Source organism: Zonotrichia albicollis, chromosome 12 (assembly GCF_047830755.1).
Source record: "Zonotrichia albicollis isolate bZonAlb1 chromosome 12, bZonAlb1.hap1, whole genome shotgun sequence".
Taxonomy (NCBI): Eukaryota; Metazoa; Chordata; class Aves; order Passeriformes; family Passerellidae; genus Zonotrichia; species Zonotrichia albicollis.
The window spans coordinates 4,508,697-4,522,464 of record NC_133830.1 but is presented as its reverse complement, the minus strand read 5'-3'; the positions used below and the strand labels follow the sequence as shown (position 1 = coordinate 4,522,464).

At 42.9% G+C, this 13,768-nt stretch overlaps 1 protein-coding gene across 9 annotated transcripts in view; it reads left to right on the top strand.

The window, feature by feature from the left end:
- The window catches only part of MITF (melanocyte inducing transcription factor), a 99,483-nt gene extending 86,875 nt beyond the window's left edge, over positions 1–12,608 (top strand). For 6 of the 9 annotated variants that reach the window (XM_074550378.1, XM_074550376.1, XM_074550373.1 and 3 more), the window contains 5 exons: positions 1,506–1,623; positions 4,141–4,215; positions 5,196–5,271; positions 6,364–6,511; positions 8,573–12,608. In XM_074550378.1, coding sequence (XP_074406479.1) covers positions 1,506–1,623; positions 4,141–4,215; positions 5,196–5,271; positions 6,364–6,511; positions 8,573–8,974 — 819 coding nt within the window. In that variant the 3' untranslated portion in view covers positions 8,975–12,608. The remainder of the gene's footprint in view (positions 1–1,505; positions 1,624–4,140; positions 4,216–5,195; positions 5,272–6,363; positions 6,512–8,572) is intronic. The other 3 variants (XM_074550377.1, XM_074550375.1, XM_074550381.1) reach the window with 1 other exon arrangement.
- The last annotated feature ends 1,160 nt before the right edge of the window (positions 12,609–13,768 follow it).

Below are 13,768 nucleotides of genomic sequence, written 5' to 3'. Positions count from 1 at the left end.
CTTTGAGATGCCAGTTTTGAGATTTCTAACAAAAAATCTTTTTTTATTTCTAAATTGCCTGAAGTTCCTAATAAGATTTCACATGTCTGGTTATGAACTTCAAGTCCCTGGGCTATAAACAAGGTCTTTGTGCTCTGCCCATGCTTAGGAGCATGAATAGTTCAAGCACATCCAAGTCAGAAGGGTGTGTGACGCTTTGCTGTGTCGGTGTCAGGGATGTGTTTGGGGGACCCAAAGACACCAGGGTCAGCCCTGCAGAGCAGTGAGACTGAGTGGCACTAATGTGGGCAGGTCACAGCCAGCACAGCTGTGACCTGAGCAGCACTGTTAGATCTTCCTTTTTTTCCTTTTTCAATAAGGCTGACTCATAGTGAGAATTCAATTACGTTTATTCCTCTGTCTCCTAAAGTTTGAGTCAGGGGACTTTGGTTTTGTAGTTGGCCATTATCTCTTCTCAACAACCATCAGCATGGCTTCTAGCTGGTGCTACTTTACATATCTACTCCTGTTTCATCTGCTTCCATATGGCAGAGAAATTTTCTTGGGTCCCAGTCTGGCAAGGCCCATCAGTGGGAGTTTAATAGTCCTGGCTGTGACTCACTGCATTGTATTCACCAGCATTATTTACATGGGTGTAAAGTTAATACCTACTCTAATCTCTGCAGGATCAGTGTCTTGGAGGGATTGGTTTTCTTTGCAGCAGTGATGATTAGTGTTGCCACTCAGATAAGACACCTGAGTGTTTTATACCTGTCTTTTCAAAACCAAATAAGAGATGGGTAAAATAATCCACTCAGGATAATTGCAAGCTTCTTTAAATGTGTTTCAATATAAAGGGATAGCTTTGAAAGATCTTGTTGAAATACTGTCCTATTTCTGAATAAATCTACTTGTTTTAATACCTAAACAAACACAGCAGAGTGAACAAGCAATTGAGGAAATTTACTGTAAAAATAATCTTCCTCCTACTGGTGTGCGTTCTTGTTATGTAAGGCAAAAAACAAAGTAAACTGAAATGTTTTCTGTGTAGGTAGCTTTCAAATCACATGAAAAATGTGATTAATTAATACAGTGTTCTTGTTCCAGCATGTGACAACTTGCAAAGTGCTTCCACTCACATATCCATGGAAAAAGTGGGGGGTTTCTCTGGGAGAGTTCTGTAGGCTCTTTGAGATGTGAGAGAAGTTTAAGGGATATAGATGTAATAGTTTTAGTGAAAAATAAGGAGCAGCAGTGCAGCAATATCATCAGCATTTTGCCTCTTCTCTTACCTCTTAGTATTTTAAGTCTGCATACTTTTGAGGAGAGAGAACAGAATTTTCCCAGTGTAGATGTTTTATCCCTCATGCCCCTGAATATCTGTGGATTTTGCTGACCTTCTTGCAGGCTTTGTTTGCACATGGAAAAGAGCACAGATTACCTAGTATATCCTGACTCTGTTCTTCTGTACAAAGGCATTCATAAAGGCAAACCAAATGATCCTTTTCCTTGTTTATCTTTTCCAGTTGCCTGTGTCTGGCAATTTGATTGACCTTTATGGCAACCAAAGCATGCCTCCTCCAGGACTAAACATCAGCAACTCATGTCCAGCTAATCTTCCTAATATAAAAAGGGAGCTCACAGGTAAATACATCCAAAATACCACCTTGGAGTAATAGTATCATTTTAATTCAGGGGATACTGGACATAATTTCTGTGATTATGGGGAAGAATATATGGGTGAACAGTTACTTTCAGCCTGTGTTCTTGTGTGGGTGCATCTGTGTTCACTGTCACAAGTTCATATAAAGTCCTTATTTGTTACAGTCACACCTGCACTGTGTTGTGTTCTAGGAAGTTTCCATGCACCTTTTCCAGAGCTGTCTTCTAGTTTGGGCTTACTGTTTGCTCTGTCAACACCAAACTTTAACAACTTCACATCTGGAGTCTCTGTGGAATTCATGTCAAGGAATGATACACACTGGGGCTTTACTTCAGTAGGGGAGGGCAGTAATGAACAAATAACCTGCTATGATGTGAAGTCTGGACATGCGGATCCTTTAAAATTAAAATTAGGCACTTGGGGGATTGGAATTTGATGATCTTTAAGGTCCCTTCCTACCCAAGCCATTCTGTGATCCATGAATATGCATCACTAAATTAAAATGAAATGTTCCTTCAAATTTTATGCCAGTTCCTGCAGCAGTGCTCTGAACAAGCTGTGGGAGGCAGGGGCAGGAGAGTGGGACACTAAAAACCTTTTTCTCAGGCACATGTGTACAGGAGCAAGATAGTTTGAAGCAAATAATAAGTTTCATATTTGCAGGCATGTTTTATTTCTGCTCACTTGGAAGGCTATAACCACATATAGGGTACATATACTAGGTGGGGCTGTCTCTAGGCTGAACAAATGGAGATCTACTCTGGAACTGATGGCAAAATCATATCAATGCCCAGAAATGCCTGTTCTTAAGCCCAACAGAGTCACTGACCGTGCAGTAGGGTAGAGGCCTGGTTTCTTTTTTGTCTGTCATCTTTCTGGGTTTCTGTTGTGAAAACTCACAGGCTGACTCAGTTGCAAAGCAGGTTCTGGGCAGAAATTAGTTTAAGCAGAGCAGTGTTAATATGCCAGGAGGAAATGCCACCTCTCTGAGCCAGCAGATATTTGCATTTATAGGACAGCACAGAATTTGAACTCGGCATCAAAAAAAGACACACAGAGCACACAATGATTTGTGGCTGTTAGAAAAAAGCAAAGCTTGTACAGAGATGGAACTGTGCAAGAGAAGGGTGGGAAGGGAGGAGAGCTGCTCAAAGTCCTGCATTACAGGCAGTTTTGTTGCCCCAAGTATAGAAAGTTCCAGGGGCTGTAGGCTGCAAACTCAGCCCAACCTTGATGTGCAGACTGGTGGATTTTCTGTAGGTGCTTGTGTCAGGTTTCAGGCCAAGAAGGCAGAAAGAGAGGGGAAATTGTGAGTGAAGTGGTCTTACAGAAGTCATCAAGACATCAAACACATCAAAACAGAACTGAAATAAGTTTAATGTTTATATGCTATGCTTAGCTGAATTTATTTAGATGAGTCTTTTTCTGATCAAAACAAAGTAATACAGGAAAGAATTTATTGGCTACAGTGAGGGATTGTTTTCACAGTGAAATTTGTGATAAAAGATGATGCACTCATTGCTCTTCACTGACTTACTGTGGAGCTGCTAAGTGCTTGCTGGTTTGGGGATTTGAATGCAATGGGGCAAGGATTAATGACCTCACCTTTTAAAAACATGAAAAGGGGTAAAGCAAAGATAAAATACTTGAAATTGCTTGAGAAACTTAGGACCAAATGAGAACTGAAAAGAAGAAAATTAGTTGTGCTGTTGCCTGAACTATTGCATGCTGAGCTTAATAATTATATTATTATTATAGAATATAATAGTAATAATAATAGAATAATAAAATATAGATAGTAAGTGTGTGGAGCAAGATGAAGGGCAGTTCTGAGTTGAGGAGACAAGTTCTGTGCAGTATGGCTGCCATTACTTTCCGTTTTGCTTTTCCCAAAGCCAGAACCATTGTTTTCCAACTTAGTTGCTAGGAAAAGTGTTAAATTTTTCACCTGTTTTTATTTGTTTTTCATACAATAGAAACAGTTAGCATAGCTGGAAAATACGCTGTTCTTAACAGATCACTTAAGTGATCCCTTGGGTGCTGTGGTGGTGTGTGTGCACGTGCCACAGAAGGATGTAGCCTTAATTTGGGCGAGCAGAGCCTGTGAGTCCTGCCTGTGTCACATCCTGAGCAGGCAGCAGCGGCCTGGGCATGCTGTTCCCGTGGCTCAGCTCCTGGGACAGGTGTGCACACGGGGAAGGAATGCTGGATTTCAGCCCCTGGCTGTCCTCAGATCCCTTGCTGAGTCAGGGCCTCCATGGGAAACATTCCCATCCTGGGAGTCACTCTGGAGGTGTGGGAGGAGATGCTCCTCAGGTGCAGGGGTGAAGCTCAGTCCCAGCCTTGTGTTGTGGCATCCACAAGCCCTTCTTGCTGCTTGGAATGGGAGTAATGATTGGTGTGACAAATACCCATCAGGCTTCCTGTGCAGGCATTTCTCAGGCTGAAGGGCTGTGATTGAATTGTTTTAATTCTCATTACCTCATTCACATGCACAGCATGTGTTTTTCCTACAGAGTCCGAAGCGAGAGCGCTGGCTAAGGAGAGGCAAAAGAAAGACAATCACAACTTGAGTAAGTTTTGGTTGCTCACATTTTGCACCAGTTCTCAGAATGATTTTCGGTATTAAATGCTCACATACTGATTTTAAATCTGGATGAGGTACTGCACGTAGTACAAAGCACTAGATCATTGTGTTATGCCCAGAGATCAAACATCTCAAATTCTTGTGAAATGTGTCCTTAAATCTACTACTGAATTGTAACTCTATTTTTATTTGTTTTCAATAAACCAAGTGAATGAGTGGTTGTTGTCGATGGAATTGCTGGGTTCAACATATGACCCAATTGCTTCTAACAAATCCACCTTGCACAATTTTACTTTTTTAATTTTAATTTTTTAAATTTAAATATTAGATATCTGATCAGTTTGTGACTTTAAACAACAAATGGGTCCTCAATATGGAAATTTTATAAATTTCATTTTTGAAAGGAGCTCGTATTTCCAAATTGGAAAAGTGTTTTGAAATAATGAGCATCTTATGACTTAATAAAGGATCCATAACTTTTCTTTTTATACTTTATAGTAGTAGAAAAAAGGAACTGTTTCATGCCTTGAGCAACTCAGAAGCCTTTTCCATACATGAAAAGGTAATGCAGGAAAATTGGTATTTAAGTTTGACTTTTGGATCCTCAAAATGTTGCACATGGAAGACTATTTGAAAAAAGAGACTGTGCCTTTTGTCCCTTTTCCTGTCTTGGGATTTCCTTGAGCATCTAAATATTTCTCTCTGAATTTGTCTGTGATCCTTATCTCTAGAATCAGTCATTCTGATTTTTAGTCTCAGCTAAACTCTGCAGTCCCAAAATTTACAGTATAGACAGAACTTCTGTCTTAGTGTGTCCATGTGTAGGAGAGAAAAATAAATTATCACTGGATTTTAAGCTTCAGGCAAACATTTCAGTGGTGCTTAAAAAAATCTTTGATAAAGCACTTGATAAGTTGTGATTAAGTGTGAATATTACTTGTAACATTCATACTGTTTTTCCTAAAGTTGAAAGAAGAAGAAGATTTAATATTAATGATCGTATAAAAGAACTGGGCACCTTGATACCCAAGTCAAATGACCCGTAAGTACAACACGCCCAGGGAGACTGTGGGAGGGAGGAGGTAAAAAAACCCCCAAAATTCCTGTATTTCCTACTTGCTTTCAGCACTCTGTGACAGCAGAAATGCTTGAAAGGTCCCATTATAATTTTTGAAGATTTTTTTTGAGGAGTTAATTTTCCCCCCTTTGAAACCTGCTTGTATTTGTATTAATTAGATTATTTTTGTCTCAAATCTGGACTTTGGTGCTGGGAGTGACTGACTGCCTTACCAGAGTTGTGAGGATGGGAAACCTTATGCTGGTCTGGCTGCTTAGATGGCTGCATGTCTTGCTAAATGATTCTTTTAATTAATTAGATGTTACAGCTTGACATGAGAGAACTGATCCCTGTTTCAGTGAAAATGGAGGGCAGTTTATCTGGGAAGCCATCCATTCCCCTTCCCTCCAAAGGAACTAAAGAAGGAAAATAAAGAGCATAATTCTGTTCTTGTTCACTGATAATTTGTCAGTGTTTGATGGGATTTCCCAGATGTTCTTTGTGATAACTGTGCAATGATTTTGCTGCTTTTAGCTTGTATTGACACTTTCTCCATGCTGATTCAGTAGCAAGGAACCTTCCTTGCTCTGGAGTTTGAAAGTCAGCTTAAATCTGAATCAATCCCCGTGATGATTTTGGGGAGATTTTCCAGTATTTTGAGGCACTTGCTCTTGAAGGAACTTCGCAGTTACTCTGCAGATAGGCTCTGCAGCCTCCTCCAAGGCCAGCACGACAAATAGGTCTCAGTACCAACCTCCAGGACACACTGCTTTGGTTCTTTGAGGTGGCTTATTGCTCTGACAGGCTGCAGTAAGATGTTTTTTGCCCATTTAGAGAAAGTGAGATGATGTGAGGAGATGGTGATGCAGCAGCCTCTCTCCCTCTCTGAAGCAAACGTGCTTCCCAAGGGCTGTGCTCCAGCCCCCTCTAGTGCACTGCAAACGCCTTCAGCATCCACAAACCTGCACTAAATAGCAGCTGGGTGTTATGTGTGGATAAGGAGCAGTCACAGGTACAGGTGTGGAGGGAACAGCTGTGAAACAGAGCCTTACCTTGTCCTTGTGTGTCCTTCCAAAGCGACATGCGCTGGAACAAGGGAACGATCCTGAAGGCGTCGGTGGATTACATCCGCAAGCTGCAGAGGGAACAGCAGCGCACCAAGGAGCTGGAGAACAGGCAGAAGAAGCTGGAGCATGCCAACAGGCACCTGCTGCTCAGAATACAGGTTTGCTGAGAAATGAGCTGCAAATGCTCTTGGTGTCGCAGCGTGTGATTGCAAATAGTGGCGGCTTGTGGGGTGCGAGTTAGAAGGAATCAGCGTTTAAATGAACGGCAGGCAGTGCTGAGATATCTGCAGAGATTTTTCCAAAAAAACCAAAGATACCTTAGTTTAAAAAAAAAGAATCCTAACACTCTAGTAGAAGCACTTATGAGTGGTCTGTTTTTGTTCTACCATGGCAAACGCTAGTTCCAAACCATATAATCAAAAATATTTATATGGTAATGCTTTCTTCTGTTTGCCAGGCCCAAGGCATTGGGACTTCCTGTATCATGTAGTTGTTGATAGTCACGAAATTAAGTTCAGCTCTTTGGGAGTGTTCTGTGCTGCTTGCAGTCTGTAGGACTGTACAACAGTTCTCCTCAGCACTGAAAAGTAGTAGGTGGCATGAATATGTTTTTTTCTGTGGGTTGTTGCCTTGTTAGATTCAGCCAGGTTCCCAGTGTTCTGAGCTACACAGAAATTTCAGGGTGAAAACTCCGTTTCTCTGATTCCTTTGTCTTCACTTCAAGCTGGATAGGAAACCTTAATCTTGATGCCAACACGGGGTTTTTTTTCTGGACAGCCACCCCTCTCTATAGAAGGGTAATTAAAGTGTACCAGAACTGGGTGTAAGAACATGGAGACAGCGATATCCCAGATATCCTCGTGTTGCTGCTCCCCTGCAGCATGAACAGCTGAGCTCTGCATGCAGCTGCAGCCTTGCCAGGAGACCCCTCAACTCCCCAGATAATCCACCAGGGAGATAATGAAGCTGCAAATACCTGAGAGTCAAGTGTGGAAGTAAACAGCTTTAAAATAGAACAGGTCAAGTTGAGCCTCAGCACAGTTTTGTACTTGGTTGAGCAATCTGCTGCTAGAATGAGATGATAAAAACACACAAGTTTTCTGCAGAGCAGCATCAAGCAGTGGTGTTTCAAAGCTAAATGAGATCACTTCTTAAACATCTTTCATCTTGCTTTGTATTGCCCATCTGCTCTGGCTCCTTCAATCAAAACACCATAAAACCCAGACCCTTGAATAACAATACATCTGGCAGCAAATAACCTCAAGTGTGTATTTTCCTTTTAGTGTTGATTTTGATTAATCACGAAATAAGAAACTTGTGGTTCTGGCACATTAGCTGATGGAAGAAGTGCTTGCTCATTCCACCTTCTCCTGTGATCTTGCAGTGTGCCATTACAAGCCTGTTTTAGCCTGGAATGATGGAAAAGGGTAATAATCAGCCCAGCCTCGGTGACAGGAATATCCAGAAACAGCACAATCACAGCAGAGAATGTGATTGCCTAGTATAATGCAGAAGTAGAAGCAAAACGTCTCTTTTGCTGATATATTTGTGAGAGAGCGTTTCTGTATGATTGAATGTGAAGGTGGGATTTAAACTTTTCATGGAAATTTGAAGAATCCTGGCTCTGCGTGAAGTCTGAAACCTTCCTGTGACTTCCTTGTGATTTTTCTGCACAGGAATAGTGTCGTTGCTCAGTTTTGATTGACCTCTTCCAGTTCTGCCAGACTTGTAGAGTGAGAAGTGTCCCTTCCAGAATCTTAACAGGATTGATAAGGATCACATAGACATGCTGTGCCTTCACATATGACTTTTTAAAAATTACTAAAAACACATACTTTTGCTAGCTCTTTTTTTTTTTTCCCTATTTTTAAATGTTTTCCTCACTCTACCTGATGCCAAACCTGCCTATCCTGGCACTGGTTTGAGAAGAAGCCTGAGGGGAACATGTCTGTGCTGCAGGGCTCTGGGTTTTGGCTCTGGTCTAGGTGCTGAGGAGGAGTGTGAAGGGCCTGTGTGGGATGGTGTTCACCCACCTCTTCAAGACTGCTGTTCAGGTGAAAATCTGCAGGGCTGGAGTGTGCAAAGTACAAGCCCTTGTCACTATGGGAAAGGCAGGAAATGTGTACAGGAGAAGGAAACTGTAAGCTGCGAGACGAGCATAAGACGACCGATTTTATTTCCAGATTTTCTTTAAATTTGCCCCTTATTCTCCTTCACAGGAGCTTGAGATGCAAGCCCGGGCACACGGACTGTCCCTTGTCCCATCCACAGGCCTTTGCTCCCCTGACATGGTCAACAGGGTCATCAAACAGGAGCCCGTGCTGGACAACTGCACCCAGGAGATGATGCCACACCACACAGACCTGTCCTGCACCACCACGCTGGACCTCACTGACGGCACCATCACCTTCAGCGACAACCTGGGCAACGTGACTGAGCCAGCCGGCACCTACGGAGTTCCTGCCAAAATGGGATCCAAACTGGAAGACATCCTGATGGACGATACGCTGTCCCCCGTGGGAGTGACTGACCCCCTGCTCTCCTCCGTGTCTCCTGGGGCGTCCAAGACGAGTAGCAGGCGGAGCAGCGTGAGCATGGAGGACACTGACCATGCCTGTTAGCACCTGTTGGCACAGCTTTCAGAAACTGCTTTGATTCTTTGATCAGTAGATGAAATAATTTACCCTTTTGTAGAATTTTTTTGATTTTGTTTTTTTCCCCCTTGTGCTTCATCAGTGTGTGTGCGTGTGTGTATATATTATATATATAGAATTTTTTTTAGAATTTTTTTGTGAAGAAACTTGTATATTCTATTTTAAAACTACCAATGCCTCCAAAATATTGTACAGCATATGTACAGAATCTGTGAACTGGATTCGCCAAGAACTTTGAACTGGTCAAATCTACTCAAAGCAATAGAATTACAGATGAAGAGTCTGTTTCTACTGGGGGGGGAGGGGGCAATTGTAGGATTGTAAATGCAACCTATTTACTTGGAAACAAAATGTAAAGTTTAAGAATGTAAAGAAACAAAACAACAGAAGTCCAATTTGTAATTGTATTAATTGAATAGTGCTGCCTTAAAGATACAGTGTCCCTCAAATGTTGGTCTTACATGACAAGTGTTTAGGGATAATACCCACCTGACTTCACTCAGAAAAGAAACTAAACCCAAGTGTTAAGACATCCTGATTGTGTTGATTGTGATATAAAATGCTGTTGCTGAAACTGCAGGGAGATATGAGTGTCTCAGAGTGTTGTTTAATTTTACTCTGAGCTGATTTGGGTTTTCCTTTTGATCATGGTTCAAGTTTTTCCTCTTAAATTTTTATTTTGTTTTGTGACACACATGGGTGGCTTTGCCAATGGCAAAGCAAGCAGGAGCACTGTAAGTTGGGATACACTCTTTGGACAAAAAAATTATGCATATTATAGCTGGGCACATTATGTTGTACATATCTAATTGGCTTTATTTTTTTTTTAATTGCATTGTACAGTTTCTTTTGATTTGCATGGATTCCTTAGTTATCCTCAACTTTTTGTTTTAAATTTATTTGTATTTCATTTGTAAGATTTTTGCCTCTTAATATTGCAGCGATTTTTTGACATTTTTAAAACTCATTGGAAGTTTTCTGCGTTCTTTGTAAACACTTGAAAGGAAGCTTTTATGCAGGGTTCTGTGTTTTAAGAGAGATTTTGAGAATATTTTGTATATTACAGTCTCACTTTGAAAATGTTTTTAAACGCATTTAAGGTAGAGTAAAAATTTAGATTAGGTAATAAAACAACTCTGTAGAGAAACTGAACTTACATATTTATTTTTAGTGATACAGAAACAAAGTAGTAATATGCTTGGAAACATAACTATGTAGTTAATATACCCGTTAGAGCAATTCGTGTTCTATTTCAGCACTGGGGCTGACATAAGAGAAAAAAAAAACAACAAAAAAAAAGAGTAAATTACTGTATCTGCAAATAACTGTTACTTGATAACAATGTTATTAATTTTTAACATGCAACCATGTTGTAAAAGTAGTTTGGTGCATTATCTACTCAAGTGTAGTCCTATGCAATAACGGTAGTTTTCCTTGTATTATATCCAGCCTAGGTGTTCCACGGAGGTGACAGACAGGTGGTGTCCGAGGGAATGGAGTTCTCCACGGCAGCCTACAGCTGACTGGCAGGCGTGGCTTGTTCAGAATGAAGTGCCTTAAACTCTAGTTGTAGTCTTCCTCGACTAGCACTGACTGAAGTGTGGCGTAGACAGAGCTTTGGGGTGGTGGTGTGTAGGGCCTTGAGGTGTAGCATGGTGCCTACGGATAGAAAACCAGAGCTTCCCTTTCTCCTTTGTGCTACACTGGAAATTACATAGGATGGGTGCAACGGTGAGTAACCTGAGTGCCAGTTTGGCCAGCTTTCCAAGGAAACCTTGGGCTCAGCAGGTGGTGTTCAGAAACCAAATGTGAACTGGGTTAGGATGGGGTGGCTGGGGGTAGTGATGGGAATTTCCACAACGCTGAGCCCTCTTTCCAGACATTTCCCCAGGAGGATTCCCCGCTATGGAATGGGGGCAAGGGTTCCTGGTGTTCCCTGCCTGGCACTGCTGCTGTGGCATGGGGGGCAAGGGCTCCTGGTGTCCCCTGCCTGGCAGCTGTGCTCCAGGGGTTCAGGCTCTGCAGGGCTGTGGAACTCGGGGTTGTGTTCCTGTCACTCTTCCCGTGGCTGTGTCCAGCCCTCCCTTCCCGCTTGAGCCACCAGCGATGTGTTAGCGTTGATGCAACCACGGGGTTGTGGCTTTTTTTCTTTTCTTTTGTAGTTCTTGAAGGAGGAGCTGGAGATGGGTTGTAATGATGCCTCTCCCCCTCAGCCCTCACAGCTTTTGGGAATATGTCTTTCCTAGGTAGAGAAGCTCTGGCTCAGACAGGACCCAGGAGGCTGCAGGATGTGCTGTGGTCACCATGGTCCTGGGGCAGGAAATGCCCCCAAGTCTTTGCAAGGCAGCTGTGCCATAGCTCTGAGTCAAGTGTGGGGGTACAGGTTTCTGGTGCTGCTGTTTGGCTGGGGTGACTGGTAGGAAAATGTGTAAAAAACGGTTGTAGCTGTAACACAGGGCTGTGTTGCCCTTCCCAAAGAATGGGGCAGCTCTGCAGTGTTGGTACAACAAATCAGGGTGTGCATGCTGGAGTGTAGTAACTGAGAACCACTGAATGTATTGAATGAGGCTTTTGGTTTGGTGCCTGCCCTGGGCATTCAGAAATTCAAGTCTAGACTGTGGTATATGAATATTTTTCAAGCTTATGTGAAACCACTGGTACTCGCTGACTTCTCATTTTTGGCTGTGTGGAGGTGAGTTAGGATACAAGGCCAACCATTCCATCAAGAGCTGGATTCCCTGGCAGAAGTCTCTGTGGCTGCAGCAGCTGTGTTGTGTGCTCCTATACCTTGTGTTTTCTGGGCTAACACATAACTTGGTCATGCCCTGCTCACTCTTCCCCCTGTGTTTCCATGGGTTACAGCCTTCCTCTGAGCCTGCCCACCCTTGGAATGGTGACACTGCAGTGGGGACACCTCTAGGTGACACAGACCCCCAGTGGGTGCTAATGGGAGGTACCTTTGCCTGTTTGAGCATGGTGGAGGGTGTGGCTGTGACATTTTGGAGGGGTTGGTGGCAGGGGACAGGGGCAGCAGTCACCAGAATGGTTTGGCATGGGCTGGGTGGAGTGAGATGGACAGGAGTTGTTGCCCAGTCTGGTGACAGTGACGTGCGTGACGCTGGGCAGCGGTGGCTTCCCTGAGCAGGTGGGTGGGGAAACGACCAATTCTCACTTCGCCAAAGCCATGCAACAGGCAGGGATGTGCAGAGTACCATGGAAAGTTCTTCCTTACTGCTTTTGGCCTATAAAGCAATATTTAACTCTTACAACCTGTAAAAGCAAAAAGAAGGTACATAAGGAAAGCACAAAGCACAAAATAATGCACTTACATTTATGTTGTTTGACATAAAATGCACTGGGGGGGAAGCTGATGTTGATAATAGTATAAATACCTATATTTCTTGAAAAAAGTGACATTAATTACTGCCTCTTGCTATGATGCTTGGTACTGTAATGTTGATATTCATCTGCTGTTGACTGCAGCAATAATTTGTGTATGGTCCATAGCACTGTAAATTATGGATCAATATTAATGTATCCAATGAAATAATTTGAACTGTTGTTCTTGATAGATGGATTAAAGCATTTGGTTTTTCACATACATCTGTGTAAGTCCCTCGTTTTCCATGTGAGTGGATCTTGTTTTCCTGTGCATCTGAAGTCCCTGCAGTGCTTCTGTGTCTGTGACTTGGCCATGGATGTGTCCATGTCCCTCAGCTGGTGTTGGATGGCATCCTTGGTTCCACCAGAGCTGTCCAGTTGTGTTTGTGGCAATCACACACGGGAATGAAGCTGCAGACCAGACCCCACCTGGGCTTTGCAAGTACCTGCCAAAGTGGAAAGAACCAGAGCCTGTGGTCCAGAGTAAGGAATAAAACAGGTGGGTTTATTTAACACAGCCCCCTCCCATGGGCTCTTGTCATTTGCCTCCCTCCCTCCCAGCCCTTGGAGCTCATCAGGTGTGAGGTCATGGGCTCTGTGAGTCCTTGGGGTATCTGCCCCCCTTTGCCTTGCTGTCACTCCTGCAAGGTCACCTGTGCCCAGCAGTCCTGCACAGGAGCACCTCACCCCTTCTCCAGCTGTGCATTGTAGGATCCCCATCCCCTCTCTGCTTGCTCCTCCCAAAGCTCCTCTCAGCCAACATGCAAACAGCTGCTCCTGGTTCTGATGGTGAGGAAACAGCTACAGTCTTGTGTCTTCCCATCTTCATTATTTCTCCTGTCTCTGTTGCTCTCATCCCTTCTGGTCCTGTTCTTCAACAGCCTTTTGCTTCCTGTGCTCAAGCAATGAGTTCCTGCTCTCTGTGGACCTTGCTGCAGCAGCATTGGGGGTTATTGAGTGTTGTCTCGGGGGGCTTGAGCCCTGAGTGTAAGCAGGAGTATTTAATTTGACCAGTGTCTTGAAAGTCTGATACTTGTTAGAGTAGAAAATACCTAATTCAGTTGGATTAAAAATTACTAGCTCAATTTAAAAACCAACCCAACAAAAAATGCTCGACTCTACTAGTAAAGTACAGCTGAACAGTCCCACTCCTTCATAGAAGATACTTGAGTAAAATCCTGTGAGTGTTTCCAGCAGGTTTTGTAATGTAATTTCATAGTATTAGAATGTAGTAGTACTGCATTAGAAAATCTATTTATTAGCAGCCTAGGATGTAATTGCTATTTTGAGTTCTTATTTGTATTTAGATTTTGCTTTTGGTGGTCAGTTGGGTTTTTTTGTGGTCAATTTCTTGCTGTGGGTGGCAGCACCTCAAGGTTT